Here is a 25,276-nt window from a genome sequence, read left to right as displayed (position 1 = left end):
AAGGTGATGACTGGGTGGCGTACTGTGTTAGGCTTCCACCAGAAGTAACGTTTTGAATTAAGGCCAAAAATATCAATTTTTGTTTCGTCTGACCATAAAATCTTCTGCCACATGCCTGCAGTGTCATTAACATGCTTTATCACAAACCCCATACAAAATTTGAGATGATTATTTTTCAGTAATGGTTTCCTTTTTTGATACTCACCCATACAGACCAGTTCTGTGTAGGGACTTGGATATTGTCGAGGTATGAACGCTGACTCTTTATCCCCTTATCCCTGAGTTGTTTGGAAAGCTTCTTGTTCTTCGTGGTTGGTTTGCCTTTCACTCTGTGAGTTGTAGCTTTAACAGATAGATGCATTTACTCTGAAGCCATGTTAGATCATTTTGATTACACACATACAGAGAACGTTACACTCATCTTGTGACCTACCAAACTAATATTTTGCACCTGAATTGATACAGGATTGTCGTAGCAAAGGAATGGAATACTTATGCAGTTGAGAATGTTCTAATATAATTTGAAAGTCTAACTCACATAATATAAGCGTTTTTATTAGCTTTCTTATTTGAAGTAGATTGTGTACATTCTAAATATAACACCCAATGTGAAAGTTTCATGATTGAAAGCTCAGGTGACAACAAAATGTGGAAACTTTGTAGGGTATGAATACTTTTGCAAGACATTGTAACTAGTCTAAATATGTAACACAGAAGTATTTGTAGTGTGACAAGAGCATTATTGAAGTAGCATATCCTACGAATTCAGCTGCATCTTTTCAAACAACAAAACAAAATGAAAACTATAGTTACAGAATAATATTGCACTCCAAACTTATTTAATCGTTATTGACACTATTTTAAAATGAAATGTGTTTCCAAAAAAAATGTGCAGTAGTTAATAAAACAAACAGCAAATAGTGTGTGTGATGAGTGGGGTTTATATTGATGACAGCTAATAAAATATCTCTAAATATAAAACTAATTCACGTTGTATTTATAAGTAAGTGCGTTAGTCTTAAACGATAATTCTAAGAAAGGATTTAAAGCATATTGGAAGGGTTTAAATGTTTTAGTGATGTAATTGTCACCCGTTAAGACAATGGTAAGTTTCAGAACTTACAAAGCTAAAATCCGGGTTGCGATTGTCCACAGAGCACACAGCAGATAGCACAATGTGGCCTTGCACAAAAAACACACACAAAAGCAATAGAATTAGAGGGAAAAAACGACCTTTGTCTCCAATATAATAACAAAAATAATATTTCAGCCATCATTTTGCTCCTGTGGCTTCATTAGGGCTAGTCGTAAAAGAACAAGAAATTTGCGTTACTGAATACGTCATAATACTAAAATTTTTATTATTTGAACCACAACTCAGACAGAAATGGAGGGAAACAAATGACGATAATATTGAACTAAACAAGTAATACATTCAGGAGTAAAACAGCCAATTGTTAAATTAAAAGAGATACATTTATATTGTATTATAGTTCTTGTACTCTTAACCCTGAAGAAGACTTATGGAAAAAGTTTTTATTATTAGCTAGGGAGTAAATATCGTTTTTCTTCTTCCCTCTATCTTTATTTTCATGTTGTTTTAGAAAACAACGAAGCTTTTAACAAGTAGTGTAATCTATTTGAAAGGTAAACATGAAAGAGAGAAATATTGAAGTTAATCGTATTTTATAATACCGAAATCCTTAAGTCCCATGCTACACAGAATAACAATGTTAAAAGAACGCTTCCCTGTTGATATGAGACAGCAGTTTTCTATACATTGCCAAAGGTGAAAATTTCATATAAAAATATAATTAACTAATACATACATAACGATAAAATGATTTGAGTGTGTTTTTACGTAACAAAACAAAAAAATATTCAAATTTAATGGAATGTAAAAACCTTCCGAAAACGTATGGTTTCAACTTTATGATATGTTCAGGGCAGAAAGTTTGTTGCTAGGTTAAACGTAATAATTTTCACTGAAATGATGTCCATCAGATAAGAAGCGCTGTTTTGTGTTCTTTCTTTTTTTTTCAGGTAAAACATGATTTTAGACTAAAAGCACGAATTTATCAAATGCAGTTAATGCTCTGTTGAAGTTATGATTTGTGAAACTTGCGGAGTAGAAAAAGTCACATTATGCTAAAAGGCAGTGAGTACGTGCGTAGCTAAATACATGTATTGTCTATGATAGCTAGTATTTTCGAAGTACTAAATATTATCTGGTAAAACAAAGCTACTCAGCTAAAGTAAATTATTTTCTGATGGAATGATGTATTCAAGAACACAGAACGTGTTATAACATTTTCGAATTAGTAAGTAATTTTGTGTAAATTAATACCATCCGGTTTCGATTAATTGTTCCTGAGTGAAATATTTCAAGCAAGATATAACTGATAAGAGGCAATGATATAATCGACATATTGTTCTTCTATGTAAGGAAATCTTGACAGAATGTATTGACTGTTTTTCTTCGTTCTGTGGCATTTTACACACAAAAAAATAAACTTTGATTTAGAACGATAAAATATAACGATTTTAATCTGTTTTTACGTAACAACAGACAAAAATCGTTATATTTAATGGTGTGTAAAAGCCTTCCGAAAACGCAAGGTTTCAACTCAATGATACGTTCGGGACAGAAAGTTTGTTACTAGGTTAAACGTAATAATTTTCACTGAAATGATATCCATTAGACAGGAAGCGCTGTTTTGTGTTGTTTCTTTTTCTTTTTTTTCAAGTTATACAGAATAATAATGTTATGTAAAAAAAAGAATTCTTTCTTTCTTTATTATTTTGCATCTAGGTCATAGAAACACCTGCGCTATTTCCTATTTATACTTGTAATAAATATATTCATAGCTAAAAATGTAAAAACAAGTTTTAATGAAAACTTAAAAATCTGAAGCTTAAAGAGGAAGAGGATGCTTGCTCGTGCGTTGAAACACGATAAATAAAACATTTTGAAAACGAAAAACGTAGGCGATGGCGAAAAACAATGAAATGGTTTAGCGTTGTTCAAATCACCCGCAAAGATATTCAAGTAAAAGCGCTTGATAAAATAATAACATAGAATGAATAAGCTAAGATAAACTTCCTTTTGAAATAGCACATGAGAGTTTTACTGACAAGAAGAATATATTTACTTTAAAAACGCATGAAATACCGACTATACTGACTTCATTTACGTCTTTGAACAGGATGCCAACAATTACTGCGTTTTTTCTCGTTAGAAATTCAGTTCTTAAAATATGAGACAGCAGTTTTCTTTAAATTGCCAAAGGCGAAAATTTCATATAAAAACAATTTACTAATACAACCGTCGATCCATAAGATGGTTGAGAAAAAGTTTCAAAAACATGCATTGCAGTACACTATCTTAAAATGTAATACCAAACACCTTTTCAAAATTAATACCATACGAAGCGATTCGAGAAATTCTGGGTTGGAACCAGATGGTTCACATGTGAAACAAGGTTAGAAACCACTGCTACAGAACATAAAGATCATGCGCAGTAAGGTATGTTATACATACCCCCAATATATGTATTACATAACAAGTTTTGTTATATAATGTTATACACCTGGAGGGGTAACAAAATTCCACCAATTAAATTATTTGTCTACCAGTGATACGGCGGCATGTCTGTGGACTTATACTGCTGGGAGCAGGGTTTCAATACCAGTAGTGGGCAGAGTACAGATAGCCCTTTGTGTAGCTTTGTGCTTCATAACAAGCAAACAACAATTGATTTATTTATCTCAAACTTAAAATATTTTCACCATGTGGGTTTTGCTGTTGATTTTTAAAGTATGATTTACATGTATGTACCTATGACTTCTCCCTCAGACTTCTTCGTTAACCAAGTGCTGACAAATAAAATATGAAAACGTTAGAGATGTTTGTTTATTTTGAATTTCGCGCAAAGCTGTTCATAATTTAGCATTTTCATAATACAGGGAAGACAGCTAGTCATAACCACCCACCGCCAATCCTTGTACTACTCTTTTACCAACAAATAATAAGATTGAACGCTCCCACGGCTTAAAAGGCGTGTATGTTTGATGTAGCGGGGATCCAAACCCGCCACTCTCAAACTACGAGTCGAGTGCCCAAACCACCTGGCCATACTGGGACAAATCGTTAAAAGAAGTTAACATTTCTTAACGTGTAACTAAACGTATCAAAACGATCACTTGCACTCAAAGATTTGTGATCATATTCTAAGTTATACTGTTCTTGTTGATTCTACACTTTATTTATAGACTTGAAATAATTCTTATTGATAATTTATTAAACACAACCTAATTCTAGAGACTGATGCTGTTACCTATTGTAACGCTTTACTATCCATTCATTCGACTAAATTTTCCATTAAAATAGTGTTTGCTCTGAAACATTTTCAGTAATTGTAAAACTACAGTCTTGATTATGGGAGGTTTGTTTGTGTTTAAGAACAAATCTACAAAAAGATTAGGTGTTTTTGCTCTTTCGACCGCGAGTATCAAAACCAGAGTTTTACCGTTAAGCCCTCGGACTTACCGCTGAGTCACTAAGGGTTTCTGGGAAGTTGTTACGATCTTATGGTCAATATAGAAAAAAAAAACATTTTATTCGTTTCTTATTGAATTTGAAGTTGTTTAAAGACAAGACAAAGCTGGCAAGGTCAGTTATTGTTTGATTGTTAAAAGGTTTAGGGCAGATTTCAGAATTTCAAGTCCTTCATCATGTGTAATATTAGCGTAAAGGGAAGAAACGTCCCCTGTACATAAAGCTGTTAACGGTAAACGTCCGTTGGTATTGATTTATTCTACGATATAAAAAGGTGAGTCGTGTTTTTGTGTGCAAGAAAGGAGGGTACAGGGAATACTTTTTATTTGGTGGTCGACAAAAGAAGTCAGCTTTTGTGAACTCACGTTTTTTGTTAAAAATTATGGGTCAACCAGGATTATTAGGTTTCTGTGTTTCGGTAGGAAATAAAAAATCTATTTAAACAAGCGTGTCTGGGTGTCAAGTGCTGGAAAGTTTTTATTTGGAGGAGTTATTTAAGGTTATAGTTGGTGTTTTTTGTAAACTAAGTTACATGGTCTTGCATAAGTTTCTTGTAGAAACTAATGTGCTTTAGAGAGAGTTCACTCTAGCCCAGTGGTTCCCAACCAGGGGTGCGAGAGAGCGTTTCAGTTGGCGGTTACTTTCAGTGATATGGTCTTCTGTTGTGTGGTAAAGGATGAAGGTTTTTAAGCATTTATTCGAACTCTAGTAGAGTTCTTGCTGTTATAGTAGATTCTTTATGATAAAGAGGAGGTTAAAAAGTCCTGTTAGAAGTAGTCTTTGAATTGGTATTATTGGTAAGAGACTGGTTTTATTATTCTTTAAAGAATAAATATATTGGTTCTTTTTTAAAACTTGTAGAGTTTTTTTCATTCAGCAAGGGATTGTAGAAGTGATAAGAGTAGGAAATTTCTTCATCTAAAATATTGACAGAATATTGGCAGAAGTTCTTAGTCATGTTAATGAGTTCTAAATGGGTATTTTCAAGAAATTCTAGTTATGAACTCCTACTGTGATAGATGCTTGTAATGTGAGAGATGAGGATATTTTTCTATTATGTGTGTTAGAGAGTCGCGTTGATATGTTGATAATTTCTAGTGCGTTTCTCAGTAAGTTTTCGAAGTTTCTGAAAGAGTCGTTTTCTGCTATAGTTAAGAGATTTGCAGTGTTTTAAATCGAGTGTTGTCAAATACTGGGTTAAGAATATTACTGGAATCATAAGATAACGAAAGAGGAAATTCAAAGTAAAAGACAGAAGAGTTGCTGTCTTCCTCAGTGAGTGAGTAAAGAAGTGACGAAACATAAAATGCAGGTTGAGATCTGATGCTAGTGGAAGAAAGTCTAAAATGTTTCGATGAAGGAAACTCTGTAGGATAAATGAGGGCCTGTTGACTGGTGAAGACAGTAATGTACAGCATACATTATTTATAGTAGAATCGGTTTTATGTAGTTTTGAAAATAAGAAAATGGAATATGAAGGATATCTGAGTAGATAAGATCGAACAACAGGAGCATATGAAGAATGAATGTTCCTATTGGTGGAATCTTATGTTGGTTAAAAAGTGTGATTTATGTTGGGTTTAACAGCAGAATCCAAACGAATGTAGAAGCTGACTGTGAGACAGTGAATAAGTTATTAGATAGAAAGATGTTGGGACAAAGGTACTAGAGTTGGAGGCGTTAGTAGCTTTCGAGATAGGAGGGGATGTAGAGTTTGGATAGCAAATGGTAAAAGAACTGCTAAAAACAGCAAAGTGAGATGTTGGGTAAAGTTGGAAGGGGAAGACAAGAGCAGGAGAAAACAGTGAGAGACAAAGTATTTAAAGTTTGAAGTCAAAGTAAGAGTAGGGCTTTCCTAATTCTTAACAACAGAAGACTATATTGCTGAAAGTAACCGCCAACTTGAAGATATTAGTTTTTACAAGAAACTTACACAGGACTCTACAGCACAGTTTACAAAAACTATAATTTATAAACTTGAGGAACTCCTCCAGATAAAAAGAAAGATAATAATAATAAAGAAACTTTCCAGCGCTTAACACCCATACACGCTTGTTCAGGTAGATTTTATCTCTTACCGAAACACAGAAACCTGATAATCCCGGCCAACCCATAATTTCTAATACAAACATGAATAGACAAAAGCTGACTTCTTTTGTCGACCACCAAATAAAAAAGTATTCCCTGTTCCTTCCCTACTTACACAAAGAACAGGACTCACTTTTGTATTTCGTAGAACAAATCAATACCGACGAAAGTTTACAGCCAACAGCCTTATGTACAGTGGGCGTTTCTTCCCTTTATGCTAATATTCCATATGATGAAGGACTTGAAATTCTGAAATCTGCCCTTACCCTTTCTAACTAATCCTAATCTCAAACAATAACTAACCTTGTCAGCTTCGTCTTGTCTCTAGACAACTTCGAATCAATAACAAAAATTACCCTCAAGTTAATGCTTCTGCAATGGGTACGAAAATGGCTCCAAATATTTGTTGGCTTTCCTACCAAATTCTGAAAGAAATGGCACCGATAACAATACACACTAAGTAAAAAATATTAAAATAACGCCATTTCTTCTAAAAATAAAACAACAGGGAGAATATAAAAGTAATTATTTATAATTCACCTAATGAAAAAGTTCCCATTCTGACTTATCGATAATGCCATTATTTTTTACTGCATTTCCTCCACTTTGTTATTACACTATGTAATAAAATTTTTACTTTTTCTTGTTCCTTAGCAGAAAGTGTTATTTCCCAATTGCTTATACCTAAAGTAAATGGAAAAGACCCATTTTTCTCTTCAAACTTTGCTTTCGTGACCTGGGTAATGAAATTTTCAAATTTACTCATTTTCCAGAACATTCCAGGTAGATTCAGTGCTGAGTAGCTGATAGAGATTTTTCTCGAACTTAACAAGAGTTTTCAAGAACTTTCGAGAATGTTGTTGAAGCCTCAAAGTTGTACTGCTCCATAACGGGAATAAGTATCCGTCTTTTCCCCTTGCTCCTTTTGTGCACCTCAAAGAGGAATACAATAGCGTCAAGACTTAAAAATGGTGACATTCCTGATGGTTCTCCAAGTTTCCCAGCTTTTCGGACAGCAGGGACACCGCAGCGCACTACAACAGAAAACACTGGCCACAACGGACCGAGTTGTCTGTGGGGAGGCATAATGTCAAGTGTGAGCCACTAGTGAACCTCCAGAAGGTCTTGTTCCGACCATTGCACATAAAATTGGGTCTTATGAAACAATTTGTCACAACTCTTTATAAGGAGTCTGCAGCCTTTAAGTACCTTCGAGACTTCTTCTCTAAGCTGTCTGAGGCAAAGGTCAAAGCTGGTGTCTTCGTTGAACCACAAATAAAGAAGATCCTGGAGTACACAGAATTCCCCAAGAAGCTCAGCAGGAAGATAAAAAAGCTTAGGGCAGCTTTGTCGCAATGTTTCTGGGCTTCTTGGGCAATCACAATGGCAAAAATTATGTGGAACTGGTGAAGAACTACGGTAAAATATACTGCAGGATGTCCCTTAAAGTCCATATCCTTGACGCTCATCTTGATAAATTCAAGGAGTACATGGGAGCATACTCAGAGGAGCAAGGCGAGCGCTTCCACTAAGATATACTGGACTTTGAACGTCGCTACCAAGGAACGTATAACGAAATCATTATGGGAGACTATATTAGGGGGCTGATACGTGAAAGTAATTTACATTACAGTCGCAAATCTCGAAAAACTACTCACTTCTAAACATTTTTGCATAACGTTTGTATAAATACATGTAAATTTTGATTCATATGTCGTTTTATTCAGACCTTATGTAAATGAAATTTTGCAAATTTGCCCGTTTTTACACAGGAAATAGGCTAATTTATAAATTTAATTATCCAGGTCACAAAAGCAAAGTTTAAAGGGAATAATGGCAATTTTCTGTACTTTTACAACATAAGTAATTAAGAACTAACACATATTATCCAGGAACAAAATTTGTGTTACATCGTGTTGTTAATGCTCTCATTTTTATACAACCTCTTGTCACCCTGCACTGTTGTCTTTGTTAGAACGCAAAAGTATATACGTTTTAATATTTGCCAAAAATCTTGAAGTTCTTAAGCTTTCGTAAGGTGGTATTTTTTTTATTTGGAGCAAACAATTTGAGCCCACTTGCTTTCCTATCATTATGAAAGTGTATTTATAAGAATTAACAACAATTTACTAGACCACTGTCTTCAGGTGACAATAATATAACGAATGTGTAAAGAAAATTTTATGTTTATATAGTATTTATTATCTGTTTGTATTTTTTATACATTATTTATTATTTTTATAAGAGTTATTTTCGCAATTTCTGATATAAATAGCTCGATCTCTTCTGAATACAAAATACATAAACAATTAGAAAAGAAATTCTTATGAAGCAGGATATCACATATATAAATATATAAAATATGTTAATTATATGTGCGTTACGTCGTTGGTTTAAGGCACGTAAATTTCTAAAACATTGTGTTATTAATAAAGTTCGTTATGGATCACGTGACACCTTATTGCTTTGAGTGCCTCACTCAAAACCACAGATACAATTAAAACAAATAGAAATGACTTTGACAAACAAGGAAGTTGAGTTAGTGAAAACGTCATAATAATAAAATTCTTGTTATTTGAACAAACAATTTAGTCAGAAATTGTGGGAGCCAAGTTACGATAATATTGGTTTAATATATCACAGAAACTAAATAAGTAATACATCCAGAAGTAAAACATTCAAGTGTTAAATTACACGAGGATGGTTTACATCGTATTACTGGGAACTGACTTATCCTTGAAACATGAAAAAAGAATTATTATCCTCATGATAATACTGTTCTAGCCTATATATCTTCATTGGCGGCGGCGTTCAACTTGTTATATGTTTCGGTTTCAACTAAGTATAAAGATAAAGAAATGCTATCATGTTAGTGAACATTTTGTAATTGGTACTTCAATAATTATAATGATAAATTTTTTGCTGAAAGATATTTGGTACCTTAAGAGCTTAAGGAGTGAGTTATGCCAGCGCTTCTTAACTGAATATTATAGTGGACAATTTTTGAGATACGGTTCTAAGAAAATGTCCATTGGAGTGGTGTGTGAAATATACCCTTATTGGGATCTTTACCCCATCCCAACAGCAGCTCCCATCTGAGAAAACTTGATTTTAAAACCTTCTACAGTATGATTCCCACTGACGTGAACATGTCAATTTTTATCTGTCCTCTAACTAACCTTTCACTCCTTTACGGCTCTCCAGTAAACAATTTTAAAAACGCTGCTGCATGGTTCAGCACCTGAACTACGTGCTACAATGAATACTACAGAACTCAAGTCATGGGTCAGTATCTCAAGAAAACGCTAAAATGGGAACTTAAGTACTCAAAGCATGGGACAGCATTTCAAGCAGTACTAAACTAGATACCAGAAGACTCGAGACATGGATCAGTGTTTCAAGCAAATACTACAAAGGAAATTTGAGTACTGAAGGCATGGGTCAATATCTCAAGCAAGAGCAACAATGGATACTAAGAAGTTTAGGTATGGGTTAGTATCTCAAGCGAGTGATACATTGGTTATTTAACTGAAGATGAAGGTTGGTATCTCGAGCAAACACTACAATGGATTTTTGAAAACTCAAAACAAGAGTAGGCATCTCATCGAGTGATTTCAAAATTGAAATTGTAGTTTGTTTGATTTTTCTAGTATGTGAAATAATATATTCTCAAGATAAAATAAATGTTTAGGTTATCCAAATAAACATGACCAAACCATCACATCTTCTACACGTTTAGTAAAGTTTTATAAATTGTCAAACATATTATGATATATGGATTACACGAATCAACAGTTTTTTATTACGATTATAGGCTGTTCAAACAAAGGTATAATACTTTACAGATTAAAGAAGGTCTAAATGAGCTGGAAATATATAGGTAACGCCAAGAAAGACTGTTGCAATTCAGCCCAGTCCAACTGCCTAGAGGAAGCAACAAATAAATAATATAAAGGGTCTGATTTCTAAATTGGTCAGAGGAATTAATAGGTTCTACATTTACACATCTCAAGAAACATATAAAACTTTCAAAACGGTCAATTAGAACACTTCATATATAAAAGTGTGGTTCTAAGTCGAAAGAATACAATAAATCTAACATCATAGTCTAAGTCTGGTTGAGTACACATAACGATTTAGAAATCATGGTAGAAACTTCTCTAATGCCATGAAATTTCCATAAATTTCGACTGGGTTTTTACCTACACACGAGTTTTGACACAGTGTAAACCTACAAAACACAATAAAGGTTTTTCTAAAAGTCTGGTTTCGAGCACTGAATTTTTTTTGTTTAAATGAAACTAGTCATAATGACATGTCATTCGACGAACAATTATTAATTACAACGTGTGTTTTCTTCATATTACTCTCAGAATTGTCACATGTGAATTTTACTCTATCACATTTTCTAGTAAACAGTTTAGTGGCATTACCTCTTCGACTTTTGCTTTTAAACAAGCCGATTTGTCTTTATAATAGCTGTCTTATAGCATGTCAAACAACCTTTGCATTACTATTATACTTTAAAATTAAAGTACAGTTAATTCTCACAAGTACAACCTTTACATTAACACACCTACAACCTTATCATTTAGCTTTTTAACTCTAGGACACGTTACAAACAGTTTCCATATTTACTAGAATGACACAGTCTTTTTTCGTTTCAAAGTTTATAGATCAAAATCTTTGATATTTCATTCTAGGATTATGTTAAGAACTAAATTTGAAGATTGTCTGTTCCCTCATAATTATGTAAAGAATTCATGCACGGCCTGAATCAAAGAAATACCATACTTTCTACCAAACATATATTTTGTCACCTCAACATGTAAAGTCTAAGTAACGGAGAAAAAGTTTTATTTATTATTTTTCTTCACGCTTAAATCTTTTCCAAAATAACTTCACACGTGCTTCGAATGTTATCTCGTAATACACATACAAAATATCCAGTTTCACGAGTTCTGTACACGTGCCAGAGGACTTCTTTACGCCTACCTATAGTATATAAAACTCTTTTTTAAACCTTGTGTAATGACTGACGTGTTTACTTAAGTAGACCAGTGCATATTCATCTTTTAGGCTTACTTAATTAGTCAGCTTTTATAGTACGTTCAAAGACAAAGAATTACTATCGATCTCTAGAAGAAAGATAGACAAGTAAGTAGAAGTATGGCAAAAATGGTTAGAAAAACTGGAAGAAGGTTATATTTTATTTTGATTCCCAGATGACAGGTTTGGAATTGGAACAGAGTGTGTTATATGTAGAGAAGCACATAACTCTGTTTAGATAAGTACTAAAACTCGGGTTACTGGGTCACCCATAAGAATCTTTATTCGTACATTAACTACTAAAAAGTTCTTTTCACATTAATGTGCTCAAAACCGTGAAAATACTTCTAGTTCATAGAGCATCACAAGAGTCGTATAGTGAGCCTATTACTTGATACAGCCAAATAATACCACACATATATCGTTGAGGCAGTCGTACAGGCAAAAACCAATCTATGTGCCAGAAGCTAGAACGAAAATGTTCATAAATGTTAATTCAAATGAACTGACATAATTGTCTGAGTATTCTAGCAAGACTATGTATAGAATTATCTTAATAACAAGTCAGCAGTAATAAAAAGAATGTTACAATAAATTCATTTTCGTTTTATCTCTCTTTTTGCTGACACTAAGACATTTGTGAAGTGCAACGTTTATTAATCTCATGTAAGTTATGCACAACATAATAATGTAGCACAGGTCGTTTAAATGACTTCACTTGACAATAACGAATAGAAGCTAGGCAGAACTGGAACAATTTGTTTTGTGCAATCAAATGTTTTGTATTGAATTGTTTATTCTACGATACAGCTGCAGCAATGTTGAATTAAAAATAAGAATACAGTTATGATTTTTATTGCTTTAATGGTAACTTTATTATCTTTGTTATTATTTCATATTATATAATTCTATTGTATCTGATAATCTAGAAAATCAGCGACCTCTCTAATAATAACCAATAAACTAGTCATAATATGAAAAATAACCAATAATATCAATGGCAAAGCTAATTATTACCTACACAAGCAGTCATAAGTATTCTAATTGTTACCTACATAAGCAGACAGAGAAATATTTATTGCCCAATAACAAATCACAAGTCTAATTATAATCTACGTGGTCAGTCAGATATTTAATTGTGTGTATTTTAATTCAATGTAGAAGGTACGAGAGAACATTGAACAAAAATATCTAACAAAAACGTTACTCAGTTTAAAATATTTTCTATTTCAGTAGCTCAGAATATAAACCTACATTAAAATAATATTATAATAGGAACTGGTGTTTAAATATTAATTGACCAAACATTTTTTACAAGATATATTATTTTAAAATAACTTAGTAATATATACTAATGAAAAAGATAAGTACAAGCAATTAATTGTAAAGATCAGAAAATACCAATCTTTTGTTTTTAAATTCATACCATAGTGACTGACTATTCATCACGTTGGTTATAGCTGCTGAAAAATGTAAGTTCTATAAATAACATTTTGAATTGTCCAGCAAAATATGTATCTTTACCCTCATAAAGTTTACTACGTTTCTAAACGTAGTTTCTTTTGTAGAAAACGTAACGGTAACAGAGTACAATATGCATAAAGCACTAATTAACACTAAAAACGGGATTAAATGAAACATTATTATGTCAATATTAAAGTTACATCATTAAGGACACGTGCGTTCTTTTTTTTAAGGGGAGTATATAATTGTTAAACACATTATTCATAGAGTTCTTTAAAAAACTGGTTTTGTATTTAATCCTGATAGAACATTCCTTACACAACACATTAAAATTAAACGGAACATTAATAAGATTTAGAAAATTAGTTAGTATAAGATTTCATATTAGCCTATTAGTCATAAGAGCTAACGACTTACGGCTGTTACGGCGCTTACGGCGGACAAGAGATGACCAAAGACGTCGATAAGACATTATATCCTCCTTACACAAAGACAGATATGAAAGAGCAAATGGACAACAGGTCAGTTTCCACTGAAGGTTAGAAACACTTAAAACGATAAAACAACTAGTCAGTGTCCGACAATTTTGTGCTGGAAAACTCGAGGGAATAAAATAATTTATTGATGTCCAGTTTAGTGGTAGAAAAACTCCGGATAAGAGAAAAAGTAATTGGACCCTGTCCGTTTTGTAGAACACGAAACGATTATAGTTAATGTATGAAAGAGCATCTTAAAACACTAAAATGGTCGCCCACTGTCCACTACTTCGTTAGGATATTCTCAAATAAAAGAAAAAAAAATCCGTACATTGTTATATATTCTTCCTACGGTCCGTTTAGTGGAAAAAAATGAGGTCCACAGCAGGCGATGGTTTGTAAAGCCGACCAGGTGTGTGCTCGACAAATTATCTACCATAGCTCCATTTGTTTTACATATAAATTTGGGTTATTTCAGGTAACTATAAAGCCTAGTGAGTTCTTGAACAGACATGTGACTACTGGATAAACTGTACTACTTGTAGCAGGGGATTGTTGAGGAAATGATTACAAGAAAATCTGAGAATAAACTGATGCTGTGAAACTAAGTCCCACCCACAGTATATCAGTATTAGTTTATGTTATTTCTACACCAGAAACGAACAGAGTGACGGCCGATTAGGTGTTAAATATAAAATAAATTTTTCTGTACAGGATAGCGGAGGAGGAGGATGAATTCCACCAACAGAGAAAACCGTCCTGTTGCCTGCCTACACAGTTACGTCATGAAGCACGAGAGCATGCACCGCCCACTTAAAAATTTTAAGTCTACGTAAACAAATATTCGCGAGTCACTTGGGTGTTTAAACTACCCTCCAGCATCATATACGTTCATTGTACATTAAATACGTCGTTTCTTAGACGCAACCCATATATTCAGGTAACTTTCAATGGTGCTTCTTGAGACAACAGTTTTGAATAACGATGAATCGGGGTTTTGAGAAAGCAGTGACTTTTAAAGATTATATAAATGTACTAAATAAACAACTTACTATTTCAACAATAACAACAAAATGAAAAAAACAGAGTTCTCATAGGTTTACACAAGTGGTGCTGATTCCGTCTTCTTTACAAGCAGTATAAATGTCTGATAAACTGTGACGGATTAAATAAAACCCAAAATGCGTGTGGGCGCGTGCCTGTATATTGATTAACACAATCTGAAGTAAACGGAAAACTCAGATAGTTGCCAACACTGAAGTTGAAACAAATAACGAAACGATTGATTTCAATTACAATACGAAGTAGAAAAGCTTCGAGTTAAAAGGTCGTTTTAGATTTGTGAACGTGTGTAAAAAAAAAGTAATCTCTCCACACGGGTCGCGCATAGTTCGCTAAAACGTAAAGGTAAAAGTTGAAGAACGAACAGTATCTGGAAACGATTACACAACTTGATGCACAATTTAACATGTTTTAATTTAGAAGGTTAAAATTAGACCCCACGTTTCGTAAGAGCATCGAAACGTGTAGAGCCTAATTTTGACATTCAAGTAAAACATGTTATCGTACTTCAAGTTCTCCAATTTTTCTTATATCACCTTGTGCATCAAGTTCTCCAGTACTTCTCATATCACCTTGTACATCAAGTTCTCCAAAACTTCTCATATCACCTTGTACATCAAGTTCTCCAAAACTTCTCATATTACCTTGTACAACAAGTTATCCAAAACTTCTCATATTACCTTGTACACCAAGTTATCTAATACTTCTCATATTACCTTGTACAACAAGTTTTCCAATACTTCTTATATCACCTTAAATAAGTGCAATTTTACGTATTATAAACAGTATAACACTAAAAGATAAATAGACTTAAAGATAGATAAACAAACCAGTACACAACATAATATGAAGGAAAGGTTATCTTAGCTAAAATATACCTACATTAGAAGTATATGGCTCCTTTCCACAGATCATATTTCTTTGTTTAAAATCTGATTATTCGATGGTTCACTATGTAAATACAAACGTTCTCCACATATCATATTAAAATATCTTTTCTTTAGTTAAAGCATTTATGCAAATAATAATGCTGTAGAACGAATATCTGATATACATATTTAAACACCATTGCAAAACACAAAAATAAAATTACATAGCAACATTTTCTACAATAAGCTATAAAGTATAATAGCTATATAGACATCGAAGGCGTATCATCTGCACCTGGCATTTAACACTTCAAAACCGACACTTCACTTTAACGAGTAACAAAAAACTAATTTATGTTTAAATACTTTTCCTCTTGTCTTATTACAAATGCTTATCTTACCATGACCTATTAAGCATCAGAACCTTTCATCCGAGATTTCAACGGAAACAACTGTGATAAGGGACTTAACTGATTCTTAATTTAGAACAAACTTGAAGAACCTTGTTACTTGGCGAAAGGTCTCGTCAGCACTGGATATAACAGAATCAGTGTGGTCGGCGCATTAATATACACTCTTCTTTGCTTTTACTCAGAGGCTTCGCTAGGTGCTTAAAAGATTCACATCTCGTGCCCATAGGAGCTGGGATTTTCGGCGTTTCAGCATAATATCGATTATGGTTTTTCTGTTCTGATTTTTTAAGTCAAACACTAGGGATCTGAGGAACCGTCAAATATTCTCGGGACACATGCCCTGTATGTCAGTGCCCTTCTGCTTTCACTTAATATCAATATTATACTCCAGTTAATTATACATTCTGGATATTGTTTATTCATAACCTTTTATTTTACAACAAAATATTTCAATAACCACTAATAATATACATGTTTAGATGTTTAATCACAAAGCAAGGAGTGATAATTAAATCAATGTCCTTTTTTTTATCTGTTTCTGCTAATTAATATGCTTAAAATATGATCACTTTTTTTTAATAACATGTTTATTCAACATTCGGAAAATACAAGTTTCATTTCGAGACGATCAAATTAAAGAAAAAAATATATATTAAGCAGCTGTTAAGGTATTAATATTTCAACAAATTATTTTTTCATATCTTATAAACTTCGTATTGTCATTGTGCAATCCTTTGGATTTCTATTGACTATAGATTTGATGTTCTCATCTACGTCAAACTTGAAAACAAAGAGAATATAAACCAAATATAAGTAGCGCCATGACATTCTAGAATAATTACAAAATTTCAGTAACGTCTGCGTTTCTCACATACTTTGGTTTTAAACTTAATCTTACACTTAGAAAATAAGTTTTTGGTCTCCATTAAACTTTACTTGAAGAAGAATATTTCTTTCGGTAGAGGGAGAACAAAAACCACACGGTATAGTTCAAAATGGCGGATAGTGTTAACTCGATGGAACATATCAGCGAGAATGGTAAAAATATAAATTTGTTCTATTTGTATGTCGATTATATACATTTTTGTGTATAAAAGATGTTGCTAATTCTACAACAATATAGCTTCAAATATCTAAAGCTCTTTCTGTTTGATAGAATAATCACAGCAACATATAAAAAGCAAGAATCTTTCAAGTAAACTGTTAATCTTTTACCGATCGTTGGCCCAGCATGGCCAAGCGCGTAATGCGCGCGACTCGTAATCCGAGGGTCGCGGGTTCGCGCCCGAGTCGCGCTAAACATGCTCGCCCTCCCAGCCGTGGAGGCGTTATAATGTGACGGTCAATCCCACTATTCGTTGGTAAAAGAGTAGCCCAAGAGTTGGCGGTGGGTGGTGATGACTAGCTGCCTTCCCTCTAGTCTTACACTGCTAAATTAGGGACGGCTAGCACAGATAGCCCTCGAGTAGCTTTGTGCGAAATTCCAAAAAAAAAAAAAAATTACCGATCGATTGAATTTATGTTTTATTATTGTGTTTAGTTGTGCATAGTTTCGGCAGTGGTAACAAATAGTAAAGAAATTTCCCTTTACATTTATTACGCTGATACATGACAGTGGGCATCGCCATATTGCTTCTGAAATTTGCAGAGAAAAGATTACAGAGTATTCCTATAGAAGAAGAATCCAGTATAATAACAGGTACACTAGTCCCGGAGACTAATATCCCTAAAACCTACCCAAGATGAGACAATAAATGTGTGTTGGACGTTTGTTCTGAAGCATAAAGCTACACAATGGGCTGTCTTTGCCTTGCCCACCGCGAGTATCGAAAGACCGACATTTAGCGACATAAACCCACTAAGTTACCATCGATTCACTGGTAAATAAAAAAAAACACACATTTTGATATGCAGAAGATCTGTGTAATTTTATTTTAAAAACTTTATTTATTTTACGTCGGGTTATTTGTCCATTTCGAGAAACTTGAGAAGAAATTGTTTGAAACTCAGTATCCGATTGTAAATTATTATTCACTTTAAGTGATAAAACAATACAGAAAACTTTTTTGTTAAAAGTAAACGTATAATTTCAGCCTGGTGAAAATTAACAAGTGTTCTTGGGTTTAAAACACTGCACCATAATTAGTATGAATATTAAAATAACTTTAGTTTTAACACTAATGTGTTGATAAAACTGTTCACACCGATTTAACCCTTAACCATCTTAGTTCTTTCATCGACATAACAAAAAGCTTATATTTTCTCTCATCTTTAATTACAAATAAATATAGAGACGATGTTCGATTAACAAACTTATTCATAACTTTATTCAACCTAAAATGGAGTTTATTCCGAGACATTTCTGAAAGAATGAATAAGATTATGACAGCCATTGATAGCTCCTGACGAAGAGGTAAAAGCTGAACTTCATTCACGAGTATACAACAAACTTACTTTAGTGTTAACCTTAAAACAACGAAATGTGTTTTAAATATAAATTTCATGACAGATCCAAATTCTTCAAATAAAATTTATTATTATTATTTCTTAAATGATCGCTTTTGTTTCTATCACATATAAATACCCTTAAAAACATATTGCATATTATGAAAAATATGTGATTAAAGTTCTCGCTGAAACTAGTTTAACTTCAGGAACATCTTGATTTTTGTTTCTGACCTCAAGCAGTTACTTAAATGGAAGAATCAAATACAAGATTTTGTTTGGTATATGTTTGTTCAAGATGTTCTCGAAGCGTTTAATTAACTTTCTTTGAACTAATTAACTTTATTGATGGCTTTATAAACTTACTATGTTTCCAAATATTTGTTCAAGTTTCAGAATTATGTTTTGTACCAAAATGCTGCATACAGTTTTTACTTCAACTGTTTGATATCACCGAAATAGACCATTAGAACTGTTCTGTATATTTGTATTTATTATGTATTACGAGCTTTAACTCTCTAAAATAGTTTATCCAAACTACAAAACCTGTACTTCATAAGTAGTCAACCAACATAGTATCTGGGCTTCAACCAGTGGACTCCAAAATCCCTTATCTATGTCATCATGCCTTCAACGATTTCTACTAATGATCTCCATACTCGAAATGAATGTTTGAAATATTAACACATTAATGAAGATTTAAAGTACAGTTAGGCTGGTTACGAAGATTACTCGCATTTTAAATACGAGGTGTGGTAACATTACCCCCTTTCATACACCTAAAGTCACAATAGAACATTCTTCAGCTCTAAACTTCAAATTAATAAGACTGAAATCTCACATATGTACGGAGCGCAATTTTTGGTTCAGACTCATTACAAATAATATTGAAAGTTGACTTCAAGAATAACAAAGTTCTGACGAAATTAAGCTGCACACAATATCATCCTTGTTCAGTCAAGCTATTAGGTATGTTTACCTTATAAGGTTACTACAGCTATTAGGCTTGACCACCTCTCCGATTACTCTTAATTTCATTTGCTACCCGTATTGTCTCTACTAACAAATTCCTCAGCTGGAGTCCATTTTTATTTATTTTATTTCATCGTAACTTTCACTTACTTCTGCCACTTACGATGTTGTTCTTTCTCACACATTCACTAAATTAGTAGCCACGTTGTGGGATCAAGAAAATGTCTTCCCTTATCGTACTTTGTGTTCCAGTACAGTTTATTCAACACGTTTCTCACGCTGGCATTTTTAAGACTTGTTTTTAGCTGCAATAGTACAGAAATGGTCTAACAAAATCGCTTTTTGTTATAATATTCAATCGAATGGCATATGTAATATGCAGTTGAGCAAATTTATATAAAACCCTTTCCTATCAGTTTTTTTTTTCTGGCAGTTGTAAATTTTCCTGACATAAAAGACTCACATTTATAAACGATACATTTTTCAAAAGCTGAACTTTTTTCTCCATAACTAGTTTTAAGATATAGTAAGTGGCCCAAAAATGTCTTAAACTGTTTTCAGGACTTCTACTAATTACATTTATATTTCGCTAATTATCAGAACAGCGAACATTAACCACTTTATTACCTTACACTGCATTTTCTATTGGCACTGGCCCGGCATGATCAGGTTAAGGCACTCGACTCGTAATCGGAAGGTCGCGGGCTCGAATCCCCGTCACACCAAACATGCTCGCCCTTTCAGTAGTGGAGATGTTATAATGTGACGGTTAATCCCACTATTCGTTGGTAAAAGAGTAGCCCAAGAGTTGGTTGCAGGTGATGATGACTATCTGCCTTCCTTCTAATCTTAAACTACTAAATTAGGAACGACTAGAGCAGATAGCCCTCATGTAGCTTTGCATGAAATTCTAAACAAACCAAACTATTGGCATTCTTAAAATATTTGTTTAATTCATAATTTTCCACTTTTACATGAAAGTGAAAGATGTTCAGCATTGCTATATGCGGATAGTATTATTCGTTTTCTACTCTAGCTAGAACGACATTTTTTCCAGTGAATCAGAATCATATAAAACATAAAAATATTAATTCAATATATATATATATATTAGTGAAATTAAATAATTACATTCAAATGAACCCAAATAAGTAAACAAAATCATGAGAAAGAACTGCGTTAAAAACAACAAATTCCAACCTCTGATTAATTATATTATAACCATAAATTTTTAAGCCATAAGCAAAACACATTAAAATTAAACAAATTATGCTGCATATTTTTAAAAGGATCCTAGAGTACTAGCTACAACGTGGAATTATAAAATGTATTCTAGGATTTGGAGGTGACTGAAGAAGTAGGACCCACACTGCGGTGGGGGATACACCGTCTATCAGTCGTAACCTCCAATTCGCTTGGCCCACTGAAATCTGTTGGAAAATTGGATAAACTGGACGATTTCATCAAACAAGACAATCCTGGAAGGTGGTTAAAAATATACTGCTTTATCTTAAATTCTATCTTAAAAGATATGAAAACTTTTGGTCTATATAAAACCCTGTCACTGGTAAATGCCCCACACTGGAAAGTTTCCTTCCTTAAATAGATTAACTACCTTCCCACTTCTTATAAAGGGAAAAGAACAATTATCAGGTTGGTAGATTCGCTACAATTCCTAATATCTACACTAAATATCAGTACCTTATATAAAAAATTAGTCAAGTAGTGAGGTAACATAGCGTACTTCGCAGGGATATGTAAGTAATGATCAAACCACGTGTGATCCACCCATCCAGGAAATACACGCGCTAGAGTTTTGCTTTTTTGCCATTCCATTCACGAACGACACTATACCCAGTTCACTTGACCGCGCATCAATCACTTTTGATAACGCTCTTTTTATGTTGAAATACGTGAGTTCTGTTGTAATAAGACAATGTAAACTATAACAGGATAACAAAGCTATGTCAAATTACTTAACATTCTTCGATATTCTCCTAGCAATTTTTTACGTAATTTGATAGCAGATAGTAATTAGATTTTATCATCTGCTCTTCAAATTGCCTAAAACAGCATATTCGGTATAAATACAAAATATATTTTTTTATTATCAATGTTTAAAACTTTCGTGTAAAATGACACAAAAGTCTGATTTTTCTGGCAGAAAAAAACATCATCACACACAGTGCACGTAGTTTGTCCAATGAAGTATCGCGAATTTTCAAACTTTCATCAGATTTATGTTTTTAATACCTTATATACAGTTTCAAAGTGTGTTCTTCACCTTGTTAGAGCAGGATATGTTGATGCGTAATAAAGGCAGTACATTCTTAAAAAGTGAAATGCGATACAACTTGAAACGTTCCAGATAATTTAAAATAGTAATAATATTACTTGCTCTCTGACATGCAGGGAAAAACACGCTCTCTAAACGATCGATTTCATCATACTTACCTATGTTTTATATTAATACGCAAAATTGTCCTCTCTTTTGTTTTTATCTCGAACTATCGTCAAACCTTAAGCCAGGATAAAACAAATTCTCAAAATGATACAACCTGGAAACATTCAGTAAAGAAATTTCTACTAAGATACAAATAAGAACAGTTTGGTGAAATCAAACCACTTTCTATTCATACTTCGTATGAAAACCTCAAAGTATTTATACGGTAAGTTAGCTTACAAGTTGTAAACGTATAGTACTGGTCATCTTAAGCTTAAGTATTTTCGGCGGCAAATAAATGGCTTGATATCTTATCCACTGTTAGATCCATTGAGTACGACTACTCTTTTCACTCAAGCAGTCTACATTTGTTTACATTACCACAGGAGTTTTAAAATATTGTTTATATTATAATTCTATGGGGAGTTGATAAAGTTCCCATATCACAGTCAAAGTTTATAATGTAAACATATACTGCACTCGTATATTACCTGTCCTAGTTTTCTGTCACGGCTGGTAAGAAGGAAACGTTTCAAGTTGGTGCAGACATATAATTTCCATAAGACTGTTACATACATATATTAATATATTAAACTAACAACGATTATCGAACGATAAACACTAAAATAGCCACAATCAATCTATAGTACACATATGTGCATAACAATGTAATAACAATCATTTAGCGATATGAAGATATACTTATAACAGTCTAATGAAAACATATAACTTTGATCATATATAATACATAGGCGTACATAACAGTCTATTAAAGACGGTTTGGTTTATTTCGAAATTTGCACAAAGCTACTCGAGCGCTATCTGCGCTAGCCGTTTCTAATTTAGCAGCGTAAGACTAGAGGAAAGGCAACTAGTCATCACCACCTACCACCAACCCTTGGGCTATTCTTTTACCAACAAATAGTGGGATTGACCGTCACATTATAACGCCCCCAAGGCTGAAAGGGCGAGCATGTTTGTTGTGACGGGGATTCGAACCCCTGACCCTCAGATTACGAGTCCAGTGCCTTAACCGCCTGGCCATGTCAGGCCTACTAAAACGGACAACCACGATAATCATGTTGCATTATTAAAATATAGCCATGAAATTAATTAGTTGCATACCAACAAAACGTCATAAATGTTAAAAGCAAATTTAACTAAAGAAAATAACTATTACAATATATATATATATGCATGTACTTAATCCGTCTTGATTCAAACAAGCAAGTGGCTAGCTTATTCGTATCCAATCTACCTTATACCCATATTCTCTTAGCCTAGCAACTGATTTAGGTACTACGACCTGAGATCAGATAAAATTACATGTGTTCTTTTTTGTTAAATACTATTTATTTGGATAACGTAACCCTTTTAGTTGGATTGTGTTGAATCGTATTAGATTCGAAATATACATAGTATACAATAAATAATAATCGGGCAATACATGCAGAAATACGCAGTTATCACATCTAAACAACTGTAATTATCATGTAATACATTCGTTATGGTACGATACAGAATCGTTCTGGTATTAAAGGCAATAATACATCTTTTCGTGTATTGTCGATAATCGAATATATGATATATTAGGGAAGAAGTCTGAATCAAAGTTTAACGTGTAATATTTTAATTGTCGAGACAGTACCTCTAAAAAAATGGTTAAATGGGTAGTGTTCCCGAACTGTGAATCCATAGAGGGCATGAGCGCAATACAAAAGCAATGGTCAAATCCCACTATTCGACCTAACAAAAGTAATAAAACATTTGGTTCTATAAAGATACTCTAATCCATCAGTTCAAACTTTGAGACTGTTATGCGTAAATAGCCTTTACGTAGTTTTGCACGAAATTCTGAAAAAAAGTATACAGACACAAATATATGTAGACCAATATGTACTTTTCCTAATGGCCTTTAATTAAATGTCTCATTTGTCGCGCATGCTCAGTATTTATCTAGTATATTTATAACGATTCAATATTTCGTTCTTGACCCTATACACCAGAAATATTTTTAAAAAGAACTAAAAAAAATAATACCATTCAAAGTATGCACAAAATTAACACAACTTGTCTTTCATTAAGTATTTCCAATAAATTTCTATAAATTATTCAAAACAAACAAAAATATCTTGAGAACCTCGCATTAAACCAAAATTTTCGACTTAAATCAGACTAAAATGCCTAAAATGTGGTGATAAATGTTCATACAATAAGGTTCAGTAGTACTAAAATTTCGTTTCTAATGATCTTTACAAAACGTTTAAGTTAAGACGAGCTACTTTTTTTTTTGCCCACTTTTCCTTGATAACTTTCTTCCAATGGATAACCCATCTTAATCACAACCACATCGACTGTGTTTATTGCATTTGAAATACCATTTTACTTTGCAGATGCAAATAGCAGAAATCTTAGAATTACTTTTCTGGTGTCTTCATTGTGTTATGTATTGGTTGTCTGTGCTTCAAAACAAGAGAAAAGCAAAGAGGTAAAAAATAAGTAGTCTGCTTTAAGTTAGAAAATGGAACATACTGGTCAAAAGGAGAGCAAGTAATATTAAATAGTTTTCCAATGAAAAATAATACTTATATTTTTCCTTCACAAAATAGAAGACCTAATACGCAACTATAGTTCTGGCATAATTTTTGGTAAGTTCTAAAATTTCATGGATATGAAATATCAAATCTGATGTCCTTGTTAAGTTTCGAATTTATTAACACAATAAGCAAGAAATGATTGGTCACTTAAAACTGCTTATAATATTATTGAAATCTATTATTTTAAAGTATTAATTTTGTTCATAGAAACATGCATGTAAGAATACGCTATCCAACTGGTATCTGTTACAATTGCAAACAGTGTGTTTACAGAAGCTAGTGCTTCACAGATTCCGCAGACACAGTGTGTGTGTGTGCGTAAATTGGGGGGAGAAAGGTCTAGAATTTCATTTTAATAGTTTGATACTAATTTTCTGAGGCCTGCAAACGCTGTGTATAGCACTTTTCTAATAAATTTCAGACTGCATAAAGATTGCGTTGTAAGTATTAAACAAGAAAATAAAACTATTTTAACCATTGTTGTTACAGTTGGAAAGATATTATCATTCACTTTTTATAACGAGAAAAGCATATAGCTTTACTTAAGTATATTTGGGTTATTTTATTTCATATTATTTATGTAGATGTTCTGCATTTCAGTCCATGATGTTTTCCTTGCAACTAGGATGTAGGAGGTCGTAAACTTACGCTAATCTTGTCCCAGATAAATACTGAATACCATAACAGTAACTCTATCAAGATTTATAAGTTTTTGATCACACTTCTATATCGTCACTACTGCAGAGGGCAGGTCGTACCAAGGATAGTACAGAAATGTGTGCACGTTAGTATGAGCCGAATTTATCGCTATTGAGTATGTGTATAACAGAAATTATCTTG

The 25,276-nt window shown here is 33.1% G+C and overlaps 1 protein-coding gene across 7 annotated transcripts in view; it reads right to left on the bottom strand.

The window, feature by feature from the left end:
* The window catches only part of LOC143245005 (ras GTPase-activating protein nGAP-like), a 250,976-nt gene that overhangs the window by 79,171 nt on the left and 146,529 nt on the right, over positions 1 to 25,276 (bottom strand). The window contains exon 1 of one of the 7 annotated variants that reach the window (XM_076490733.1): positions 15,968 to 15,990. The exons of 5 other annotated variants lie outside the window; for them this stretch is intronic. Coding sequence is in view for 1 of the 2 variants with exons in the window: in XM_076490731.1 (XP_076346846.1) it covers positions 13,577 to 13,631 (55 nt within the window). In the remaining variant the exon portion in view is untranslated. Of the gene's footprint in view, positions 1 to 13,576; positions 14,381 to 15,967; positions 15,991 to 25,276 lie in introns of those variants that run through there. One more of the 7 variants, XM_076490731.1, reaches the window with a different exon arrangement.

The sequence above is a fragment of the Tachypleus tridentatus genome, chromosome 2 (genome assembly GCF_004210375.1).
Source record: "Tachypleus tridentatus isolate NWPU-2018 chromosome 2, ASM421037v1, whole genome shotgun sequence".
NCBI classification, from domain to species: domain Eukaryota; kingdom Metazoa; phylum Arthropoda; class Merostomata; order Xiphosura; family Limulidae; genus Tachypleus; species Tachypleus tridentatus.
Note: the sequence above shows the minus strand (reverse complement) of the source record. Positions and strands in the feature narration are given on the sequence as shown.